At 54.7% G+C, this 24,516-nt stretch overlaps 1 protein-coding gene across 2 annotated transcripts; it reads right to left on the reverse strand.

Annotated features, from left to right (window-relative positions):
* Positions 1–4,769: 4,769 nt before the first annotated feature.
* LEMD2 (LEM domain nuclear envelope protein 2) lies at positions 4,770–21,677 on the reverse strand. Of its 2 annotated transcripts, none has more exons than XM_082848581.1 (9): positions 20,765–21,677; positions 19,010–19,050; positions 15,709–15,784; positions 12,524–12,600; positions 11,537–11,616; positions 9,733–9,878; positions 8,650–8,751; positions 8,470–8,572; positions 4,770–5,290 (listed from the first exon to the last, which is right to left on the reverse strand). In XM_082848581.1, the coding sequence occupies exons 1-9, from the start codon at positions 21,570–21,572 to the stop codon at positions 5,140–5,142; spliced, it is 1,584 nt and encodes a 527-aa protein (XP_082704707.1). In that variant the 5' UTR covers positions 21,573–21,677; the 3' UTR covers positions 4,770–5,139. The 2 variants fall into 2 exon arrangements, with proteins under 2 accessions (XP_082704707.1, XP_082704708.1); XM_082848582.1 differs by lacking the exon at positions 4,770–5,290 and adding an exon at positions 5,425–5,437.
* Between the last annotated feature and the right edge of the window lie 2,839 nt (positions 21,678–24,516).

Here is a 24,516-nt window from a genome sequence, read left to right on the forward strand (position 1 = left end):
TACAGACTTAGTAGCTTAAGACAACACCAGGCGTTTACCCCTGATCCACTGATGTGACAGAAGCTTCTGGATTTGCCCCTGGGGTCTGGTCCAACCTCCTTACTTGGGATGCGGGGATGGAGGCTGGAGAGGGTCATGGGTTTAGGGGCAGAGCTGGACTCCCAACCCAGGGCTCACCCCACGTTACCCCAGGGAAGCCCCAACCTCACGCAGGGCCACTTTACCAGTCTGGCATCGCTGCCTGGGATTCTGCTTCGCACATGTTGGTGTTTGCAATCAGAAAGTTCAGCGGCCCTTCCAGTGTGCTTAAATTAGTCCCCATGAAAACCAAATCATTTCATTTGCAGAGAAGGGCTTAATTGCAAGGGGAATGAGGCAAAGGGAATTCTGTTGCCTGTTTTCATTGGAGAAAATTACTGTACTTTCCCCTGTCTCCTTACTAAACAGAAGCAGCTTAGAAATCGGGCTGTAATCACCAGTGATACCTCTGCCACCCTTTCTTCTCAGAGCCTGCTCAGTAATTCCCCTCTCCTGAGACCCTGCTCTGAGCTGTTCTTGCCTGTCTGCCTGGCTTGAGCAGCCGGTTCCAGCCCTGGTGCTGGGTAGCACCTCCCCGGTTTGGCTGGAGTCTCACCTCACCCCTGTGATGTTGAGAGGATCGCCCGAGATGTCACAGGGGCCTCAGCCAGGGATCGGCCCACACTCTTGGCAGGAAGAAACATCTCATCACTTTCTTTCGAAAACACATGAAATCTGCTCCAAGCCCCCACTCACTGGGGCTGCAGAGAAGTCACATTTCGGATGAAGGGCATCCCCAATCGATATCTTACACAAATCCTGGGGCTCGTCTGCTTTGCTGCCTGGCAAAAGGTAGGGGACCTGGACCATCTTCACCACAGCTCCTTCTGTCCTAGGATGCTGTGGACCGGCAGGTCCTCGAGGCTCTGTTGGGTGTCCCCCAGGAGGAACTCCAGCAAACAGACCCCCTCCTGTCTGGGGAGGCTGGTTCCCTCTCTGCTTCTCTGCCCAAGAACCCCACCCTGGCTCTGATAGTCCAGCCTGATTCCCACTGTGGCCAGTGTTTCCCTGGGGAGGGGCTATGGACCCTTCAGGGAGCCAGGTGACAGGCTGGTAACCTGCAGGGGGCAGGTGCATGAAGAATTAAAATATGTAGCACGTCTCGTGTTAAGAGAGAAATCCAGGAGGACTGGGCCCTAGAGGGTGTGCAGGGTGGGAGGGCAGCTACAACTCCCCACAGGGATGGTGGTCTGGAGGAGGGAGGAGCCACGTGTAGATTGGGGGTGGGAGGGATCAGCAGGGTGGGTGGAACTGCTAGCACAGAGGCTCAGAGGCAGGAGTGGGCCTGGTCAGGGCGAGGGCGGCAAGGTGTGTGGCCCGAGTCGGGGGAGAGCGAGAGGGCAGGTCAGAGGAGCCTCCCAGAGCCTCTGTGAGGTCCTGGCTGTTTGTCTGGAATGAAGTGGTTTTATTCTGTTCCGGCAAACCCACAGCAGCACAACAGATCTGAGAGCGGCTTCCTCTTCCTTTCTTTGGAGAAGGGAAGAGAGCTGGGCTGTCTGGGTTCAAACCCCGGCTCCATTACCTTCCTGACCTCGCCACGCCCTCAGTCCCCCCCACCACCACCCCGCAACCAGGGCAGGTAACAGCACCTGCGGCATGGGGCCATCCTGAGGCTTCAGTGTGCTACGGTGAGCACGCTATAATGCTATCCTGTGTTGAATAATTTTATCATGTCTTTTAAAAAAAAAATTTTTTTTTTTAAATTTTTTGGTTGTGCCACGCAGCATGTGAAATCCTAATTCCCTGACCAGGGATCGAACCTGCGCTCCCTGCATTGGAAGCACAGAGTTCCAACCATTGGACCGCCAGGGAAGTCCCTATCATGCCCTTCTTAGTAACTTCCCCTGCTACAGGGATAAGTTGACTGGCCCGAGGTCCCTGCCAATAAAGGGCAGAGTTGGTCCTGAGAATGCCGTGTCCCCACCCCCAACCCCCTGGAAACATGGCAGCACCAGGCAGCATTGTGCCCCCCACTCACCCCTTTGCCTCTCTTTTCCCGGGCGCATCATGGGACCCGCTGTCCAGATTCTCTTCTTCTCTCTTGAGCTTTCTCTGGGGATGGGGGTGCAGAAGTTGGCCTGGCTGCCCAAGGAGGGCTGTTTTGGAGCAGTTGGGTTGACTTCCTGCATAATTGCTCCCCTGATCCCTCCTTTTGGGGGCGGCTGACAGGATAATGGATTTGAGTCCACACACCTGCCTCAACGAAAGGTTTTTTTTTTGTTTGAGGCTCAAAGTCAACGGCATATTAATTAAGGGGGAACAGCTGCTACAGCAGTTCTTATGATAAGTCAGCGACAAATGGCCGCGTTTACCTTTTTCCCAAGCAGAGACTCCGGAAGGTGGCCTGGAGCTCCTGGGTGGACGTCCACGGGCGAGATGTGTGGGGTCTACCTCTCCCTCCCTCAGCCCTCAAGCTTCTTTATTGGTGCCCCCCGAGTCCGAGAGGGCCGTTTGTCACCGAGGAAGACAGGGCTGCAGCTTGCGGAGCCTTGGAAGGGACTGGGCGGAGCAGCAGAAACTTCTCAACAGTGGCCCCCACCCAATGATGCCCTCAGACCCCTTCCTCGGGCAAATCCCACCACCCCACGCTGTTCCTTCTGAAATCAGAGTCGCTGAAAAGGGGGCCTGGCCCTTCAAAGCTGAGAAAGGGTGCAGAGTTGAGCCGAGACGCCTCGCTCGGGGCTTTTGTGCCAGGCGCTCTCTACCATAAAGGAAGAGGCTGGACATTGGGGGCCTTTTGTTATTTCTTTATTTTGATCTCCCTCCTGCTGTCCAAACAGCATCACAGAAATAGAGCCTTGCGTTAACTCCCTTCTCAGCTTAAAATGAAACACGGCAGCGCGAAAATCTTGTACTGAAAACCAGAAAAAGGAAAGATGGGCTCATTTTTTTCTGAGTTGTGTTTCTGGGTCCTTGACTATCAATTTACCCACCGAGTTTCCAGCTAATGGGAGGACAGCAGGATGGCGCTCATGTACCAGTAGGACCTGTGTGGACGGGCCGGCAGGGTGGTGGAGCAGCCTTCCTCCCAGGCTGAGAAAACGGAGGCCCCGCCGCAAGGGGTGCGGACCCCCAATGCCAGCAGCTCGCCGGCTGTGCCCCCAGGGTAGAGGCAGTGCTGGTGGAGAGCGGCAGGACCCCCAAAGCACTGCCAGCAAACCCCTGCCTCCACTGCAGGTGGGGGACCCCCACGTGTCCCCCGGACTGTGCTGTTCTCCCCAGTGACCGGCCCAGAGGAGACAAGTCTGCCATCGATGTCAACCTCCTGCCTCCCAGGAGACACCGTCAGCTGCCGAGAGGCCTCGTCCAACCTCACCCGCCTCTTCCTTCCTCCCCCTCCCAGGGCTGGTGCCGAGCACCTCCAGGAGCCTCTGGGGCCTCGAGGAAGGCAGAAATGGGGCGGGAGGAAAAAGGCTCTATCAGCCCCCACTCCTTGCCACCCACAGGAACCAGGCGTGCATCTTGCGAGTTCACCCTGCAGGGTAGGTCGTCGCACCGTGTTATAAACGTGGAAACCAAGGCTCCGAGGTACGTGGTTTGCCCGAGAACCCGTCACAGGGAGGCCGCTCCCACCTCCTCTTCCAGCTGACCTCTCCCGGGCCAGCGCTTAATGACTCAGGAAGTTGCCTCGCCTTACACATTGCTTTGAGGGAAGAGGAAAAGAACCACGGACGAGAAACACATCCATTTTTAATAAATAGTTTATTTATCCAACAGTTTCAGCCCTGACAGTGAAGCCTGTTGCAGTTTCTTCTTCTGGCTGGAGCCTGATTATGAGACTGTTGCGTTGCCACGGCGCCGGCGCTCGGATTCCGGCCCCGCGGATCACCCAGACATCAGAGGAAATGAGAGAGAGTATTGCTCAAATGAGAGAGACTGGCGCTTTATTAAGGAAACAAAAAATACCAATAACACCAGAGAGAGGTGCTTCATGCCTTTTGGAGGCAGCTGTTCCGTCTCCTTGGCTCGCCCCCTCTCCCGCCCGTCGCGGACGAGAACTTGTGGAGATGCTGCTCTAATGGAGAGGCTCCCGGCCCTTAACTAATAAGGTCCCCGCGTAGGTTTCCGGAGGTCGCGCCGCCTGTTGGGGAGGCTCTGGCGGGCGGGCGAAGGTCCGCGCAGCGGGGTCGCTCCCGGTGGCCGGCAGAGGGAGGAGATGCGGCCGCACCCAGCATACTGAAACCACTGGCTGAAGTTCCCGCCAAAGTGCGTGGGGTGCGGAGGCGTGGTCGCCGTAAACGAGGCAATCTTCGCCCATAGGAAGTGCGAGGATCCCCAGGTCCTGGAGCGCGATCCGGTGATGCGCCGTGGCTGCAGGCCTGGACTGGAGAGGCCGCCTCCGGTGGGGCCGCCCAGATGGGGGCTGGCGGCGGCTCGACCCTCCTCTCCGCTCTGGGGGGCGCATCGTCGCCGACTCCAGGCTCCTCCTGGGGCAACCCTAGCTGCTCCCGACCTGAGGCCCCGTATGTCCGGGGCCGCGTGTCTAGACAGTTCTCCTACAATACTTGTTCTAATTTCTAGCACCTTACCCCTCCGGGGTAAGAGGCCCAATCCAGCTAAAGGACAGGCTTTCTCCCCTCACCCTTGAGCTCCCACGTAACACCCCCCGAAGGCACATGACCAAGCTGCTCCCCAACCCCTGCCATCCCAGCCACCACCCCGACCCACCTCCCACGGGCGCGGGGCCCACCTCCCTGCCGCGTGCTCCACACACCCAGCTGCACACTTGCTCTGCAGGGGCTCATGGCTGCTGAGCTTTTATCTTTCCATGAAAAACCCTTCTCCCCTTTCTGCCAGCAAAATGGGGCAGAGAGGATCGGACCAACACAGAGGACAGCTGCCCACCTGGCCTTCTCCCCTGGCCTTTCGAGGAAGCCCACGCTTTCCTTCTGAAAGCTCGTCTCTGAAGAGTCTCACAGAGACACCTTTGGAACCAGGGTCAGGAGGAGGGTGATAGTCAAGGCAAGTGTGAACTCAGCACCAGCAGGATGGTGGCCCTCTCACGCCCCTGGAGGGGACTGGCCGGGGACAGGCTGATTGGGAACAGGCCCCGCCCAGGGTTTATCGCTCTGAGTCAGAGAAGGAAGAGGGCTTAGTCCATCTCCACACCAGCATGTCTTCTCCGGCCACGCGGTGGGACTCTGTCTGGATCCGGGATTCGTTGGAGGCCAGGAACTCCACGGCCCGGTCCCAGACCCGCTTCATGCGTCTCCTGCAACGAAGGATGGGGGTGCAGGCTCAGCAGGCAGGCGGCGCCCTTGGCCGCTGTGCCCAGCGCTGCTGAGAGAGGCAGGCTGGTCTCTGGATGCCCTCTGTACAAAAGGGGGCACAAAGCTCCAAGATCCCACACAGAATTTATCTGCGGGAAGAAGAGCGGTCAGGTACTAACTGGACTCCTGCAGAGGAGAGAAATTTCCTGGGCCCCCGAGAAATGATTCCTCAACATTCTCTGCTCCAAAAGCGTTCAATTAAAGTGAGCTGAAAGGGGCTGGAGTCCCCTCCCCCCACCCAGGTGTCCAAGTGGGAAGACTCTTGCTGGGACCCATTACTGCTACAGCCCAGCCGGGCGGCACCCCCCTCCAGTGCAGGCTGCATTTTAATGCCTCATGTGGGCTAATTAGAGTGGCCACTGGGCTGTTGAGTCCAGACTCCACAGCACTTCAGGGGATGGGGATGAACTAGGCATCCAACCGGGGAGGCCAACACGCTGGAGCTGCTTTTGAAACCTAAGCCACCAGGTAGGGCCCCTTCGCAGACACCAGAGTTCCTGCTCTGTCGGATCCCTGGGGCCTTGCACCCCCTCGGACAGCCCCCTATTTCCTCGTTCCCCCTCCAAACTAGACAGCAAGATTCCAGGGCAGTGGGGGAGGGCTGCCTTGACACCTACACTTCAGTGAGCCCCGGCCTCCTGTCTGACTGCAGACCACTCCCCAGCGCCCACACGTGCAGAGCGAACATGGGTACGTGTGGAAGCAGGGGGTTCCGCTGGGAGTGCGCAAATGGAGGGGAACTCCCAGGGTGGCCCATGTGTCAGGAGGCAGAGGGGGGTGGCGGGGCTTTCTTCCCGGGCGATGAGGTCCTGCTGCCAACCAAACCCCACGGCTGTTCAGCAGCCCCCACCGGCTGGTCTGGCCCTGGCCACACAGGTCCTGGGGGTTGAGCCCCTCACACCGGGTCCCTCAGGGGGGGGCATTGGCACTGTGTGGGGGCCGCGGCCTCATCCCCAGCCCCCTTTCCAGGCCGCCTGTTACCAGGTGATTACAAGCCGCCCCCGTATGCCTCCCTGGACAAGCTCTTCAGATCTCCCCCAACCTCCCACAAGCGGGCCCTCATCCACAGGGCAGTATGCCCACGCAGGGCCCACAGGAGCTGATGGGTCCTTACGAGTCGAGAGCTTGGCTACACTGACCGGGTGGCTGAGCCTCCTGGGTTCACGGACAGGGGTCCAGACCCTGTGGGGCAGCTGCCCGCCTGCAGTCTCTGCTGATGCACAGGAGCCGAGGTGTGGTGGCTCAAGCCCCCGATAAGCTGCAGTGCCACTTCTTGCTCTTATTAAAATGACCATGCGTGCTGCCCTTTGATGAGGGCTCAAGTGCTCCGTGCTGCCTCGGTGAGGTGGGAGGCCACCTCTCTGACACCCTGCTCCCCTTTCCTTAAGACCTGCCACTACCTAGTGGCAACACATCTTCCTTATGCACTTATGCCACTACCTAGTGGCAACACATCTTCCTTCCTTCTTGTCTTCTGTCTTTCTCCCCAGAACCAATGCTCCAGCAGGGCAGGGATTTTTGCTTCTTCCTCTCCCTGTCTCCGCATGACCCAGTAGAGTGTGGCATGCAGTAGGTGCTCAATAAACATTTGTTGAGAAAATGAATGAATGATGGCCTCTCTTCAACACAGCCCTCTGCAAGGCAGTGGGATTATCTGTTACAGCTCAAACAGGGCGTTACCCATGGTCACATGATGAAGAATTCTGGCGGGTCCAGGAATTAGGGGGGAGTCTGGATCTACCAGTGGCCTCCCCTGAGAGCGGGAGGGCTGTGTGCCAGACTCATGCTGGGGACCAACAGCTAGCACAAGCCCCACACCGTGGTTGGTCTGCTCTAAGCTTCCTGCCTGCCACTGTCCCGGGGGTGGGGTGGGCATGAGAGTTATTAAGCATTTTCACGTTTAAAAGGGGCCCTTAAATGCTCTACTCTTCCAGCTCCTCTTGGGTTGACAGAACGGGGTGACCTCGACCACAGAGCCTGGCCCTGGGAACACAGAAGTGGCACCAGCCCTGGGTCTCTGAGCAGGGTCTTAACCTCCCTGTGCTTCAGCGTCCTCATCTGTAAAATGGTGTCCTCAGTGAACTCCCTCCAAGGGCCATGCTGAGTGAGTGAGTTGCACCTGTGCAGGGCTCAGAGCAGTGCCCAGCTCACAGAGAGCACCCAGCAAGGGTGAGCGCTTAGCACCATCCGGAGAGGACGGCATCTGGCCAGAGACTGTGGCAAAGTCTGAGGTGACCCCGCAGTGGGCCCTGCTGGCTGCCTCCTGGGACTCTGTCCCCCAACTCTACCCTACTCCTGGTTTTGTCAGGGATCTATCCAGCATCCGCAGCCCATTTGGAAGGTGGTCCTGGAGTCATGCATGACAACGGCCTGCCAGCCCCTCCCATGAGCCATGCACCCTGGAAGCTGACCCCATTCACTGCTGTGAAACCATGTTTCCAACTACGTGAGTGTGCCTTTGTGCATGGAAACTAGACCATGATACCTTAGATAAGATGTGTTTCTGACTGTACACCATGGTTAAAAATGTTTGAAAAACAATCTCTTCCTCCTTGCCAGTGACTGATTCAAGAAGAGACAAGTAACCAATTCTGGCCAGTGGAGCCTCAAAGAGGTGTGTCCCCGGTGGCTTCTGGGAATGTTTTCCCTTGCTCATGAGAGCAACAGGTAGCCCATCTCTCCCCTGCTGGTTGTTGCAAGGCAGGTGTTGCTCCGGCTAGCTGCTGGCCACCATCCTGTGACCACCAGGAACTCCAGCCAGCCAACAACATCCAGAGAGCAGGACCACGAGAATCACAGAGCAATGGAATCAGAGCCCTTAATGTTCTGTGCCTGGACTTCCATTCATGGAAACCCATCAGGTCCTTCCCTGCAAAGCCCCGCGGGGAGGGGAGAGGTCGGGTCCTAGGGTTGCACCCCAAAGCGCCATCGCTACAGAGGAGCAGGACCGTGCTTCTGTACCTCTTGTCTGCACTCTGCCTCAATAAGCTGATAGCAAGAGGTGTGGATGGCGCCCCACCTCCCGCGATCCTGGGGCTGAACTGCCCCCCTCCCCACATGACTGACTCGAGGCTCTGGGCCTCCTTCCGCGGCACTCAGTGGGGTCCGACCCGGGTCTCACCGGCTCTGTGGCGGGATCAGGGTGTCACGCACGTGTAGGATGCCCACGTATGGGTAGCGCTCCATGTCCTGCTCCCAGTCCACGTAGTGGTCCTGGACCACATCTGCAGGACAGAGGGCACTGTTTAGGGTGAGGACCCTCTAGCAGGAGCCAGCAGCCCTTTCACTGGGGGCCACGCACCTATAATCTTCTTCACCATCTCATACATGGCCTGCTCTTCCTCTTCCAACTTCCGCCACCGGTATTTCAGGAGGATCAGGAGCCCCCACAGAAAGGCCAAGCCTGGGAGGGAACACAGCACTGTTAATCGTGCACACCACCTTCCCCGGCCAGGCGCCCACTGGCTGTCTCACCAGGGCAGGTCACTGCGCTGGAGGCTGAGGGGGTTTGAGTACCTACTGTGTGTCAGACCCAGGGCTAGCAAGCAGGAAACGAAGGACTGGGAAATGCAGAGGGAGGACAGGCTATTAAGTGATCATCTTCCTCCCACCTGCTGTCACCACAGAGGCCTCCCGAGCCGTCTGGATCTCGGCTCCTCCCAACCTCATTCTGGGCTTTCATCTCCTCCCTTGTGAACCAGAACACGGCGTTTCATACATATATACATGCCGGGCCCTTTGTATTCCAGATGCTGCTGCCGATAATGATGTCTGTGCCTGCCGGCGTGGGGGAGGGAGCCGTGTGCACGCCCAGACGGCCTGTGATTTGTAACCCAGCTCTCTCTGCAGAGCTGGTGGTTTCTGTGTCACGGCCTTTGGCCTTCAGAGACACCCCGAGGCCTCTGCTCAAAGGCAGCCCCTCATGTCGGGAGACTCTGCTTTGCCGCTCAGCACCCTGGGCCTGCCTGCTTTCACTGGGCGTCTGTAGCTCCTGAGGAGGTGCTTACATTGTTCAGGGAGTAAAATTAGGCCAAGCTCCTGCTGGGTCTCCCCCTCAGAGCGGCCTGCGGTCTGGGGTGCCAGAAAGGACAATGCCCACCTCCAGCCCAAGCCAGCACCCTCTCGGGGATGCTGATGACCCCCGGCCCCAAATCCAGGATGTTTTCTAGTTATCTTCCTGCTCCAGCCACCCAGTCTCCAAAGGGAAAGATGACCCGGGGCAGAGGCTGACTGGTTCATCTCCTCAGTTTCGTTAGACAGACCTCAGGTTCACTAGACAGAAACGAACTCCGAGAGACCGCATCGCCCATGCCCAGAGTGTTGCTGAGCTGGGCTCCCGGGAGGCGCAGTGGGAGGGGCAGGGTGACACAGCGATGGGACTTACACCAGAAGAAAATGAGCACATTGGTGACGGCCGTGAGCAGGGCGCGGCTCAGGCGGCAGCCGACACCCATGCGGGGGCGTGCGGACTCCAGGCAGACCACCTTGTCCACCGTGGTCACCAGCTCGGACGGGTCTTCCCCTTTCAACCTGAAACAGGACACAGGGCTGCAAACACGTTCAACAGCTCTGAGGAGCCGCCGTATAAGCCTCACTATCAGCAGGAGGAGGAGGAAGGCGGGGCTTTGAGGTCTCCACTTGCTTATAAAAAGGACTCGCTATCCTGGTTGCACTCTTTCCAGAAATTTCCCACGTTAGCTACTTAGAAAGAATAAAACTTTAAAGACAGCAGCAGGCTTGAACCCCTGCCGCTGAAGTGACGCCTCCCTCTGTTGGGCGGAAGATTAAAGTGTAAACTGGATGCCCCCCTCCCAGCACAGAGAAATGGAAATGTTTACGGAATCACCGGCTTTGTGCAGCACGGCAAGAACGGAAACAGAGTCTGGGAGGGGGTGCCTCTCCTCGGTGATGAGGAGGCACATAAGCTGTTTACGTGCAGAGACCATGGGGTGCCGCGAGACCCAGGAGCACGAACACCGCCAGGCTCCTGGAGGCCAGACCCCAGCCCCAGAGAGGAGGTGTCAGGACGCGCGGGGACGCTGCCGACACTCCACCTTCTGCCGGCGAGGCAACAAGCTCCTGGTCTGGATTGCACAGCCGAGTGGCTGGTGCCCAAACTGTCCGGATTCCTCATGACCCACTTTTTTTTTTTTTAAATTGAAGTATAGTTGATTTACAACGTTGTGTTAATTTCTGCTGTACAGCAAAGTCTCACGACCCACTTCTAACACTGGTCGTGGGAGCCAGGCTCAGCTCCCCACAGGCCACCCTCCTCAATGTGAAAAGGCAGTGTCATCATTCCTCTGCGTTAGCAGCTTCAGTGCACGCTGCCAAGGATAAAACCCGTGTTTTCTGCCTTTCCAACACACAGGAAAATCGCTCAGCCACTCAGGGAAACTTCATTTTTTTTTTTTAAGCCAAAGAATTTAAATCGTGCCACGCATCCAGTTACCAAGTTTTAGGCTGAGCTGCCCGAGGGGCTTCTGCTGGATGCACTGCTGATGGAATCAGTAATTTGGGCAGATAGAGAGGAAGAGGACAAAACCCTAGAGTGTGCTTTAACATCAGCAGCTGTAACCTGAACAGAGACCCCGACAAACCCTGAAGGGTGGGAGGGGGCGATGAAGCGAGTGTCTCTCCAGCAGGGGACTCAGGTATCAGGCAGTGGCTGGTGCCCACCCACCCCTGGGCCGAGCAGCCAGACAGGGCCTTTCAGGAGGGTGAAGGGCACGCTGTCTCTGCTAACTGTGCTCACCAGAAACAGAAACAGGTGGAACTGCCCAGCTGGAATAAAACCCAGTCTTTCCTTTTGCAATTTCCATACTGAGTGAAACCAACATTCAGAATCATTTCATCTACAAATGAAAACTAGCACCAAGGAAAGGAAGTGCAAAAAAATGCCATCTCCAGCAAGCTGTGCGGGGCCCGTGAAGGAAGGGGGCACAGACTGAGTTACCTGAAACAGGTTTAGCTGGACTGCCAGGCGATCACCCTGACACCTGGATTTTTGTCTCATTTTGAAACTGCTCCTTACACTGCATTCCTAATGCCTCTCCTTCCGCTGCCCGGCTTCAGGCCTGGCCCAAGATGACTTGGCTGGGAGACCTGCCCTCTACCTCCCGGCCTGAGACACCTTGATGGGCGATGACAGGGCCTCAGGTGCTTCCGGACGCCCCACCCACACTCACCAGATGCCCACGTCCTTGTTACTGTTCAGTATCCAGGTCAGTGCGGCTTCAAACTTGGCAGAGGAGCTGCCGGTCACATTCTGTGGGAGGGGGCGGGAGATTAGTCCTCCATCTGGGCGGAGCAGTTGGAGCGGTATTATTCTGCTGCTAGATTAAGGAAGCCCTCTCCATGTCCTCCACCTGCCCCAAAGCCCTGTTCTGCTAAATGCCCAGCAAGCTGGCAGGAAGGAAGTCTGTAGCTGATGATACCAGGGAAGAGGCTATAACCAGAGGAGGTGATGCGGAAGCACACACAGGAAAACAATGCAGGTCTGAGACAGCAGAAGCATGTAATTTTCTCAAGGACTGAAGCACCAGGCCAGAGAGCTGGCAGCTCATCTGCAGTGAGATGAAAGAGTGTCGGGGTGGGGGCCCTGCAGCCAGTCCCGGCTGTGTGGCCTTGGGCAAGTCCCTCCCCTCTCTAGGCCCCAGGTTCCTCATCTGTGCAATGAAAATTGGACGAGGTGACCCCTTAGGTTTCTGCCAGTTCCAAAAATCTGTAATTCTGTCATCCTGAGGCCACACCGAAAATCAAATGGACTCAGAGCAACCCAGACGGTAATCCTGAGGGGAGAGAATGACAGGTTAAATGTCTTAAGGCTGCTGAGAAGGGGGGAAAAATGAGTCAAAGGAAGGGCAAGTCACAGGGCCACTTAAAGAAGGGGCAGCGGCAGCAGCCCACACCGCTGGTCAGGGAGCAGCAGGTCAGGAACGAGCTGCAGCAGGCCTGGCTCTGGCTCACCGCTCACCTTGGGCTCAGTCACCCCATCATTGCCTTAACTTAAGGTAGCCTAACACTCAGTTAACTGAGTTAAAACAATTTTTTTTTTTAAAAAAAAGGGAAAGCAAACACAAAACAAAAAGGGAAAAAAAACCCCGCAGGGCTTGAGGGATCAATACAAAAGCACCAGGACCTCCCGGGAACGGAGCGCACTGCAGCCTACTTACTGCTATATATTCCTGGGCTTCCATTACAGGAATGCATTTGCTTTTTAGCTTCTCTGGATTTCCACATTCAAAATTACCTAGGAGGGAAAAAACACACATTCAAGTACAAAGAAGAGGTGAAAAAGATTTACCCTGAAACCAACTAAAAACTGCAGCAAAAAATCAAGCCATCAGCTCTGATGTGGAACATGTGGCCCGGCGGCTCCAGCTTCTGTGGGGCATCTTCACTCTGCAGCAAGATCAAAAGCCACTTAGCTTGGATCGATTCCAGATCATTAAAACCTGACCTGCAAAGCAGTGCAGCGATTTGCATTAAATGACTAAAAAGCTGCCCAATACCAAGGTCTGTTTGCAACTGATCCCTAAAAGGATCAGACAGGCAGCTTCGGAAGGCACTGGGATGGCACTATAAATAAACGCAGCCTGGGAAAAAAGAAAGGCAGGGAGGCTGTTGCATTGCAGGGATTTTGACCCATGACACAGGCAGGTGACCTAGAATGCCAGGTTTTGAGGGGCCCTAGGGAGGGATGTCCAAAATGCTCTGTGGAAGAAGGGGTGTCTGTGTGCTGGGGCCCCGATATGGTGCTCCAAAGCTCTCTTCTGAGCACCCTGGGTGGCTGGCTCCCACCTAGGATGGAGCTGGGAGCCTCCCCCTTAGTACTGCCCAGGCTCCCAGGCCTGGCCCAAGGCCCAGCCCCTCTGAAAAGCCCCCAGCCCTAGGGGCCTCTTGTTTAGCCAAATCGGCTGGACTTGGGGCCCTGCCACAGCCCTCGGCTCTTGATTACCCACGGTGGCTCCCCCAACAGGTGCTGCTTCACCACTAGACCCCTTGGAAGCAGGGACAGTGCAGGGCTGGGGCCGTACAAGATCCTTCACCCCCATACACGGCCTGACTGCCCTTGACCTGGCATAGCCTGGGGGCTGCGATGGCCAGTCTGTGCGTGTGCTGGGGAGGGAGTGGCTGAAGATAATATTAAAAAAAATCTTGAGAATGAACTGAAGCCTGCCCCTCACCCCCTAACACAGCCAAATCCTCCTATTTCAAAGTTGATCTCGTCCTTCTGGGTCCCCTGAGAATCAGCTGGCTTCTCCCGTGCTCCTGCCCCACCCAGATCACCCTGCCCTGCTTAGGCCTTCCAGGACCACTGCCAAGGTCTCCTGGTTTCCTCCTCTCCCCTTTCTCATCCATGTTTGGTCAACAAAGCTTTAAAATGATTCTGCTTAAATTGACACCGCTCCACTCAAACTGCTGCCACATTTGCCTCCCTGGCACCTGGCTCTCTGTCCATCACTCCCCTGCTCGAAGCCTTCCCGGCCCTCACTGCCTTCAGAAGGGACTCCCAGTGGCCTGGCAAGCATGGCCAGCCAGGGTGGGACTCAACTGGCCTTTCCAAACTCCATTCCCTCTGTTTCTCCTTCCTCGTGAAGCTGCTTCCATCTCTGACCCTATAATTTCTTGCCTCTCTGGCTCCACCTTTCCCCCACAAATACGTAACTAATCCCACCCGGGCTTCAAGGCCTGGCACAGATGCCACCTCCCCTGTGACGCTTTCCTGACTACTCTAGCTAAAAGGCATTGTGCCTCCCAGAAGTTCTGGCCTCTTGGTTCTCATCCAATGGCATTTTATACCACTCAGTGGTCAGGGGGGTAGGTAGCCTATCTCTTCTACTAGACCACAGGCAGCCTGTGGGCAGGATTCTGGGCTGAGTCGCCTTGTGTCCTGCAAAGGCCAGCCAGTGCCCTGTCCATAGCTGACCTCCAGCAGGAGGTGGGGGGAGGGAGTATGGCTGAGTACAGAGCCTGCACGGCCCTTCGGCCTGTCTCACTGAGACGTGTACCCTCAGGGCTGCCCCTGCCTGGTTTGTGGGAAGACGGTGGGTACTAGGCCCCTTGATGGCATGAGCCAGGACCACACAAGGAGGGTGGGATGGAGGAGAACTGTCTACTAGGATCCACGGTTTAAGAGCAGAGCTTCTCGACTTTATATCCTGGGGGACTTAGTAAAATTCAGACTTTGATTCAATAGGTTTGAGACGGGACCAAGATTCTGCATTTCCAGTAAGCTCTCAGGTGACACTGATGTTGCTGGACCTTGGACCACAACTGAGTCACAAAGGTTTCAAACACCCCCTCAGGCCAGAATTTATATGCCAAGCACCTGGGCGACAGATGACCGTGATGCTTTGAGCCCCAACTCCTACCTCTCCTCCGAGGAGCTCACAGAAGCCTCCCTGACCACCCCAGTCTCCCAGCAGTCAGGAGGGAGGAGGCGGCAGAGCTGAGGCCCACAAGACTGGCCCTGAGGACTGAGGGCCCAGTACAAGTCCACCCAACCTTGACTTCCCGGCGACAGCCTTAGACAAGGGTTGGCCCTACAGGTGAGAGGCGCCCCTTGAACCTCCCACAGACTGACGTCTGGTTCTCGAGTCGAGTACACTTAACACAGGCACAAGCCCTGAGCCGTCACCCACGTCATCCGTGATTTGGAGAGCCTCCTGGATGCCAGGTGTCGGGCAGGACACAGTATAATGCAGGTGCCATCTCTGGCCTCAAGGAACATGTTTACCAAAGAAACCAGTGGGGGAGCCTTCTGGATGGAGGAGATTTCAGGGGGCCATCTAGAGAACAGCACTTGGCTTTCATTTGGTTAAGAAAAGACAGACCCAAGATCATTCAGTCAGATGGGGAGACTGAGGCCCTGAGATGTCAGGGACTTGTCCAGTGTCCCACAGCCAGATGGGGACATGGGACACTAGGGCCCAGGAGGGCGGGCCGGGCCTGAAGGTGCTTGGCCCACCGCTCAGACCGCTCCATCTGCAGAGGCCTCTGCACCGAGCTGGGCCGACCACCTGGTACAGGGAGGCCCTCCAGGTTGGGGGACCCAGACTCTGAGAATACCTGAGGCCTGGGCCCTTCCAGTGCAACACGGACCCCCAGAACATTAGGTGGGGGGCATCCCAGAGAAGGGGGCACATCTGCTAAAAGGCCTATGCACGTGCCAGAACCCCTGGGATCCTTCAGGAACCTATGCGTTTTGCCCAGATGCAAGGCTTAAACAAGATGCGTCTGTGGGGAGGCGGGGAAGGGGAGACTGGGCTTCTGAGCGTGTCTTCTGGGAGATGACACGGCATCTCAGCCCACAACCCGCTCATGGGGAGTCTTGGGCCTCGGGAGACCTACTCACCCGCTTGGATGGCCAGGAAGTTGTACAGCTCGTGCAGCACCTCCAGCAAGGCCGCCTTCTGCTTGGCCTGACAGAACTGGAAGGGCACGGGACAAGCAGTCAGCAAGGAGGGGTGGGTGAGGGGGGCCTGTCTGTCTGATTTTACCTGTTCAGCTACACCGTCAAGGACTCAACAGCAAGGTACACCTCATACTTTAAAACAACAATGACAACAAATTCTGCAAAGGGGTGGGCCCAGGGATAGGGCCGATAAATACTGGGTTAACTGACTGAAAAGAGCACCATAAAAGCAGAGGCAGAGGGACAGCAGACACAGTAACTAAGGGTCCACCATCCTGGAGGCTCCTGGGCCTCTGCCCCGTGGTCCCCGTTGGAATAAAGGCCATCGGTGGGGCCGTGGAGCAGGGGCGGTGTGGTTGTGGGGAAATGCAGGAGCCCAGCCTCCTCAGAGGGAAGAGCAAACGCTGCACGGTGCAGTCTGGTCTCCCCCGTGGGCCATTCCTGTCCGTTTCTGGAGAGCCAAGGGTCTACGATCTGCCTGTGGATGGTCTACTTTGTGGATTATCTGATGCAAATGTTTAATCTTAGACTGCGTTTCCCTGGAAATGGAAAATTTCGAGCAATCTTGCAACTGTAGGGAGAAAATAAATGTCACCTGTCTGAGAAAATCAGAATATCTGCACATTTACTCCTTCAGCACCTGTAACAGTGGGGACACCCTTTTGCTAGACTTACTGGATTTGGAACATTTAAAAAAGACCGCTCTTCCTTGAGAGTGGACGACAGACCGGGTGCCATGCTGAGTGGTCTACATGTGAGGGAGCACTGCGTCCTCGCTGCACTCCTCACTGTACCCCAATTTCTCAGGCGAGGGGTCCAAGGTTTATAGACCTTAAGTGGGCCACCAAGAACCCACAGTTCATAGTAGATGGTGGAGCCACTTGGAGTGTGGCCAGTCGACTCCAAGCCCCCACCCCTCGAACTCCAGGCCTCTTCTGGGTTGTCACTGGGCAGAGACCTGCACTGGAAGTCGAAGGTCTGGGTTCTGGACCCGGCTCTGCAGCTACAGAAGGAACCAAGGTCGTTTTCCTTCTCGGGGCTCATTTCTTGCCCTGATCTAATTTGGTTTCTAACAGTCTCAGAGGCCAATATTTGTCCCTTCGCATGGCCTAAGGACCCTCATGCCTTTACAAGGTATGAAATGATGCGACCAAGATTTATGCACATGACTATAAATGTCCAGAAACAACTGACGTGCCTCCTAGTAGAGTGAGAAACCCCAACTACTTTTTAAATGCTATTTAACAATATGGGAAGAGTTGATAAATAAGTGTCAAATGTAACTAAATACAGAGATCCCAATTCTACAGACACACATACACAGAGAGATAAGGTGAGAAGGAAATGCTCCCAAAACGTTAATGGTAATTATCTCTAGGTCTCAGAATCACGAGCGATTTTTGTCACATTTTCCAAATTTTCTAAATATCTATTATTGTTGCAACCAGGAAAAAAAAAAAAAAGCAGTAGCAATTAATACTGTTCCAAACTCACAGACATTTAGGCAAAGCAGGGCTGATATCACCTAAAGGACAGAAGGTACCAGACAACGAGACAGCCTGATTAAGACAACACACCCACTCCCAGCCCATCCCCAGGGTTTCAGCAGGACAAAGGCAGAAAGAAAAACAGAGTCACAGTCAGCTGAGAAGGGAAAGAATACGTGTATCTGAAACCCAAATGCCCCTCTGGGTTCTGGGTGAGCTTGAGCCACACGAGGAATGAGACTCAGCAAGAAACTCACCCAAGCTGAGAAGCACCTCCCAACCCGCCTGTTCCTGTGTCCACCCACCACGAAGGCCAAGGGTACCCCATAAAATCTCAGCTCAACAGAGCCCAACACTGCAACCGAAGGGAGCCCGTGATGTCGTGGCGCAGGCCCTGCCTGTCTGTGCTCGCTGAGCAAGTCTTTAGCGAGGACCTGGATGGTGCCCGACTGGCCCACTCAGGTGGGGCCGGGTGCGTCCAGCGCAGAGGAGCACCCCGGAGCTTATCTCATATGTCATTCCGTCTTGGGCCTGATACACTCAGAGGTGTGAAGGACCAAGAGACAGAAACCAGGGAACCCGTTTCTAAATAAAAGACAAATGAAACTAACATCACCAGAGAAGTCTTACAGAAAAAGTATTTTTGGTCCCTGTTTTTGTTTTCAGTCTTCAAAATTCTAGTTTCCCCTTCTGGCCATTTTCTGGGCCACTTCCTTCAATCATCAACTGCAGTTTTTATGATAGAAGGCAGATCATAATTATTATGAGTCTGTTTTTACAAAACAATAGGGAAGCAAAGACATCTGGTGGATGAAAGCAATAAATACGTGTAATAAAAACACCCCCCAAATGACACAGCAGAAGCCAAAGGGAAATAGAACCGGTTGTCTGCGTCAGGATGCCCCTTCGTTAACACAGGTAAGAGAGTCAACGCAGGGGCCTGGAAATGACAGTGGGTGGTTACTTTCCCAGCCCCCAGGCTGCCAGAGATGTGCACTCAGGGCTCAGGGAGGCCAGGCGTTGCACACTTAATAATTAGACTACTAAGGCATGCCCTCCGGCAGCACGAGGCTCCTCCTGGCAGGATTTATGACCTGAAAATGTACTGCCTGGTATCTTCCCCAGACTACCACCTGTACCGGAGCACCCCAGCTCCTCGGTAATGCTGCTTTCATGACTCGTAAATGGATGGGGCTGCTCACCTTCCCCAAATATTATTTGTAGGGAACATTAAAGCTTCATAAAACAAATCTATAGACTAAGAGGGCTAACTCCACTTCAGATGTGTTTAAAACAACTCCCTGATGACCTTTCAAATCAGAACAGCATTTTCAGAGCCACAGACGTACAACTGGAGAATGTGGAATTGAGAACCTGGCCTCCTGATGCTTAAAAAGCTGCCAGCCCTTCCTCCTGAAGCGAGGGGAGCTTGTGAGGTCCCTCGACCACAACCTACTGCATCCCCCCAGATCGACTTAGGCAGAAGATTAAAGTCCTTAATGCTGCGATTGATGGGAGAGTTCCCGTAACAAGCCGGGGGTTGGATCTTGGAAGGTCAATTCTGTTTCAAGTACTCCTTCACTGCCACAGTTGAGTCTAACACATACATCAGGGAACACTATATGACTCTGATACATTACAGGAAGCACTCCTGACAGCGATCCTATTATCATCTTTTTGTGGGCAAGTTTACCTCCTGATAGAGGCCAACATCCTTGGGAGGAAGAACAAAAGCTAGAGAAACTCAAACTCACCTCATCTGTTTTTGTCTCACAGTCCACTGGCAATAATTTCACTGAGACCAAGAAAAGAAACAGAGGAAATTAAAAGTGCGGGTTGTGGGAAAGGGTACAAAAAGGGATCACTCTCAAAATTCAGGGTAAGTAAAACATTACCAACATAAGGGGGGGATTAGAAAGATGTCATCTAAATGAGGCATTTTAAAAATGTGGACAGTAAAAAACGTAAGGGATTCTCAGTCTTGGATTAGGGATTAGTACAGCTGTGTTCTAATCCCAGGGGAAAATGATTAGCCTCAGGATAGTAGGTAACTATTCACTTAACCACTCTGAACCTGTTTCTTCATCATAACATGGTGTCACTAAAGCCTTCCTTGCTTAACTCAGACTTAGTCTCAAACAAGACAACACATATGATGGTTTTATAAATTGTACACGTTATGTTAAACAGGGATTAATACTATTATGGGAGGGGAATTCCAGGTAAATCCCAGTATCTATCCAGGAGCTATTGTCTTAAAGCATCTCAGCAGTGAATACGACAGTATACCGTTTTTTGATGTCACCAATGTAAATAGTTATAGTTAGTACCAGTACGGTACCATGACACTCCTGGGACTGCCTAATTTCTCTAGCAGGTGGATTAAACTGCTCTCATACTCAAGAAATTATTTGGGTGTGTGCACGAGCCTGGGATCCTCGTGCCCACAGACTTGTTTATACACCCAAATATCCATCTGCTGCAACAGCTAAGACATAATTTAGCCTTTCCCTGCATTTTGGCTGTTCCTGCTAGGCGTGGAAAGACGTGGCCTGGGCTAGAGGCTGGGAATAGTATTAATCACAATCATTCTTTGCAAAGAATATTAAAAGTCAGTGAACTACAGTCATTTTATACTTAAATTTATAAAGAAATGGTCTTTGTGCTGTTTCCTATTAGCCTAGAGCCCAGAATTATGGAAGAAGCAAATTTTCCTTTTAGGAAACACGAACCCTTAACTATTCGTTAACATACTGTATCCTGCAGACTTCTTGTTGGTATGTCTTATCACGGAACTATCTGTGGACAGAAGCATGGCTGGGAACATCCTTGAGTCACGGGACCCTCTCTTTTAACACACCCCAAGAAGGTGCTGCAGTGATAAATGCCATCATTTACATCAGTTTAAACTCTTAAAAGGCTCTTCCACACCTGTCTCAGAGGCAGGGCTAGTATAATCCTTTGACAAATGAGGGTCCTGTGGTCCAAAGAAGTGGAGTATGTGGCCTTTTCAGTGCTGCGAAGTTGGGACCCCAACCAGAGCCTATCTGTGAGCCGTGATACCTGGGGTGCCTTCAAACGGGCACTAATGTGTGAAAGAGCAAGAAATCAAAAAGGAAGAAAGAACTCAAAAGCAATGGGGGTGGACCTTTAGAGGGGTGTATCAGAGGGCCTTCTCTGGAGAGGGAGAATAAAAGTGACCACAGAAAGATTGCTTCCAGCACGTGGTTGAAAGGGAGATTAGTAGGGACGGCTAGGGCAGAAAATGAGAATAGGACAAAATGAAGACAGAAATTATTGCAGATGCAGGAATCCCAGCCCTCTCCTCCCATCACTGGAGGAAAAAAAGTCAAAGTCTGGAAGGAAGAAGACGGCCAGAGACATCTGACAAGGCCCGGGAGTGTTCAGCCTGGTGCTGAGAGGACCGGGGCGGAGGGGTGTGGGGGGCGGATTATCCTGGTGGACACACGCGCGCTCAAGGCCCTCCCCTGCGCCGGCCCGGGACGTACTGTTGTCCTCCGCCTCCTGCGGCGCCGAGGGCTTGCCCATCTTCACCCAGAGGATGCCCAGGAAGACGAGCAGCAGCCCCAGGCTGGCCCAGAGCAGGAGCCGGGAGAGGTAGCGCTCCAGCCGCCGCCCCATCTCGGGCCGGGCCCGCGCCGCGCCCGCCTGGCCCGCTCTCGTCGCCCGCAGGCCCGGGCGCGGGTCGGGACCGAGGAGGGCGGAGGACGGCCGCACCGGGGCCGGGGACGAGGCCCACCACCGACGGACTCCGTGGCCGGGGCCCGGCACGGCCCTGTCGAATGGCCGGCAGTCCTCGTCCTCCTCGGAGCTGCCCCGGACCGAGGCGCGGCGTCTGAGCTGCGCGGGGCGGGGCGGGTAGGCGAGGCCGCGGCTCCTGGACCAGGAAGCGGCGGAGGCCCCGATGTCGCCGTAGGCCCCAGAGGTCGCGTAGGCCGGGCCCGAGGCCGGCGGGGAGAGCCAGGGCTCCGACCGCAGGGAGGACGCGGCGGGCCGGGCGCGAAGCGGAGCCTCCTCGCGCAGCCGGGCCTCCTCCCGCAGCCGCTCCTCGCCCCTTGCCCGGGCCTCCTCCCGCAGCCGCTCCTCGCCCCTTGCCCGGGCCTCCTCCCGCAGCCGCTCCTCGCCCCTTGCCCGGGCCTCCTCCCGCAGCCGCTCCTCGCCGCGCTGCCGGACCTCGCCCCGCAGGCGGCGCAGCTTGTTGCGGTAGACGTTCCGGGTGGTGTCGGTGATGGGTCCTGGCTGGAAGCCCAGGGCCTGCAGCTCCCGCCGCAGCTCCAGGTCCGAGAGGCCGGCCATGGCCAGGACGCCAACCCCCGCCTGCCCCCGGCGCACACCGGACCCGGAACTGTTCCCGCCGACGGCCGCGGCGGAGCAGGCGGGGCCCGCGGCGGAGCAGGCGGGGCCCGCGCCATGTTGAGAAGGTCGTTCTTAATCGCCATGTTGAGAAGGTCTGAACAGCCGTATGGGCGGGCCATGATGAGGAGGTCAGAATCAGCCTCCAAGGCTGCCATGTTGGGGAGGTCTGAGGGTTTTGGGCTTTTTGTTTTTGTTTTCCTTTTTTATTTCCCACCTTGCTCAGTCCTTCTCGTCTGTAAGAGCAAGTGGTGTTTACCTCTGAATCCTCCTCCCCTTGCACAGTCCCTGGCACGTGGTAGGCACTCGATAAAGTCATGTTGATTTAATGGATGAATTACTTAATGGTAAGAAAATATTGCCTGCCATATCAGTAAACTAGGGATCTAGCCACCACGTTACAGTCACCCCTAGTGATGAGCCCTGAGGGAACTCAAGAAGGAAACAAGGGATGCCCGCCATCTAGCAGCCACTTCCCACAGTGCAGCTTGAGGAAACTGGATGAGAAAACAGAGGATTCTGGCCCCAGATAGCTGAGGTGCATGTGAAAGAATGGTTTAAGTGAGTACAGACTCTTGCGTCTTCCCATACATAGAAAAGTACTAAATTCCTTAACTTGAGTTATCTGGTTTTCTTTTATTGACAGTTATCTTTTGTTCCAACTACCTGGTGTTATTGCAAAAACTCCTATATATCCTGACTGCCCCTCTTCCCCTTGGGAACCGTTTTCTCAGTGTTCTCTGAGAGGCTCTCTCCCGGGCTTGAAGTCCTAAGAATGTCTGATGAATAAAACATAACTCTCAACTTTTAAGTTGTGCAATTTAGTCGACAATGGTGAAAGACAAGCACTGCCGAGAGTGGGGAGATGGAATCCTTTGCCTCTCTCTGCACTTGGGGACCAATGTGTTCAGGGAAGGACTTTGTTTGGGTTGTGGTGTAGACCCCAGGCACGCTCTGGGACCTGGTCTGAACTAAGGTCATGGTCGGCAGGCCTCTGTGTTTTCCTGGCTGTTCACTCACTGACATTGAGCCCCAAGGGGCTGCAGGCCCTGCCCTTGGCGAGATGCTGGCAGGAAAGGAGCTCCCGCCAGAGGAGGACACTGCATCCCATCGTGGGGGCAGAAGAGGCAAATGCCCTTGGGCTCTTAGGGGCAGTTTGAGCCCGTGCGAGGAGGCCGTGTGGCCGGATGGTGGGATTTTCATAAGGAGAGATAGGTAGGAGAAGACCCCAAGATGTAATCTTGTGTCACCTGTGGATTTAGGTAGGGGGTTCTTGAATCCAGACTCCACCACTATTAGACGTGCGATCATATCCAATTAACATTTCTAGCCTGTTGGCCAGTAAACCTCATAGGATTGCTGTGAGGATTAGAAGAGGTAATTTGTATAAGGTGCTCAGGACACATGCTCCATAGTGTTTGCACTTAACCCATTTGTGTGCAGCATCAGTACTGTGTAGAACCTCCCATCCGACAGAGAAACCCCTAAGGAAAGCATGGGGAGTGGTGACAAATGGAAGTAACACTGTGGTCTTCCTTCTGCCTCCCACTCCCTCTTTGTATTCCTTCCACATGGATCATCAACTGCCTTTCCCAGACACTTACTGCTGGTCTCATAAGTTCCATTCTCTTTCTAACCCCTCCAATTCGGTTCTCGCCTTCCCCCAATCTCGCCTCCTCCCCTATGGTCCCGTTGCCCACCCCCACCTTGTCTCCGCACCCTGGGTCCCTGGACAAGGCACCTCTGCCAGCGTTTGCATTTGTGCCACTTGCTCTATCACGGAGAATTTATCACTGGCCACATTGCAGGGGAAATGACAACCTCCGCTTGGTCAGGCTTCCGAGTTAGCCTCGCCATCTCCCCTGACTTAGCTGCTCCCATGTGGTGCGATTTCTCTCACCAAGTGTTGTTTTCCTTTCCTCTGCCTGTGTTTGCACGGAATACCATGAATTTGATATAGTGATTGCCTAAGACATATACCACATAATAGTATTTTCTTTCTTTCTGAAGCACTGTTTGCATGACAAATGAGTTGGTAACATTTGTGCTTCTCCTTGCAGCTGTGCAGTTCAATATATAAAGAATGAGCCTTTCAGCATCAGTACTGGCCCCGTGTATTCTAAGAGGGCTTGAAACTGATGCTTAAACAAAGTTAATGTTACAGCATTTCGCAGAGTTACAGTATATTTCCACACAGTGGATCTCGGGGCGATTTAAAAAAATACCCAAATGGGGCCACCCCTGGGGTGGTCCCCAGTGTGGGCTTTGTCAGCTTTCCTTGTGTTTGGGGTCCCGGCTGCTGCTACATACACCCAGGGCCAAATGACCCCCAGCCCTCCCCCAGCCCCACCCGAACCCTGTTGTCTTCCCTTCAGCCTCGAACCCATCATGTTTGCAGCAGTGCCCTCCCTCCCCCCATCCCCCAGCGCTCCATCTGTGCCTCGCTGGGTCTAGCAGGCCTTTGGGGTAATGTGCCACCACTTACAGCATATTTGCCAATCATGCTTCCCTTCCCCATCCCTCCAAGAAGAAGTCTCACAATCTGTTTGGAAAATTCAGTCAGAAAAAACCTCATGAGGGACCTCCCTGGCCGTCCAGTGGTTAAGATTCCACGCTTCCACTGCAGGGGGTGCGGGTTTGATCCCTGATGAGGCAACTAAGATTCCTCATGCCGCGCCGCAGCCAAAAAGTTTTAAAAATTAAAAATAAGAAAATTAGAAAAAAGGAAAATTAAAAAAAAGAGAAGAAAAAAACCTCATTAAAAAAAAGAATAAAGAATAAAACCTCATGAGTCAATCATTCCTCCCATGTCTCGGGCCTCTGCATTTTCCTCCTGAACTCCCCGATCCAGTCTACCCCTTCCCTGGATTGATAACCCTTCAGGGTC

Source organism: Leucopleurus acutus (assembly GCF_964270905.1).
Source record: "Leucopleurus acutus genome assembly, chromosome: 10".
Classification (NCBI taxonomy): Eukaryota; Metazoa; Chordata; class Mammalia; order Artiodactyla; family Delphinidae; genus Leucopleurus; species Leucopleurus acutus.

Bases quoted from the DNA above. Each gene is read 5' to 3' on its own strand.
- LEMD2 (XM_082848581.1), bottom strand. From the start codon at position 21,572: ATGGCCGGCCTCTCGGACCTGGAGCTGCGGCGGGAGCTGCAGGCCCTG. The intron at 19,051-20,764 runs GTACGTCCCGGG...TCTTGGTCTCAG, and splicing joins GCAGGAGGCGGAGGACAACA to TGAAATTATTGCCAGTGGAC. The intron at 11,617-12,523 runs GTAAGTAGGCTG...CCCCTCCCACAG, and splicing joins AAGCCCAGGAATATATAGCA to AATGTGACCGGCAGCTCCTC.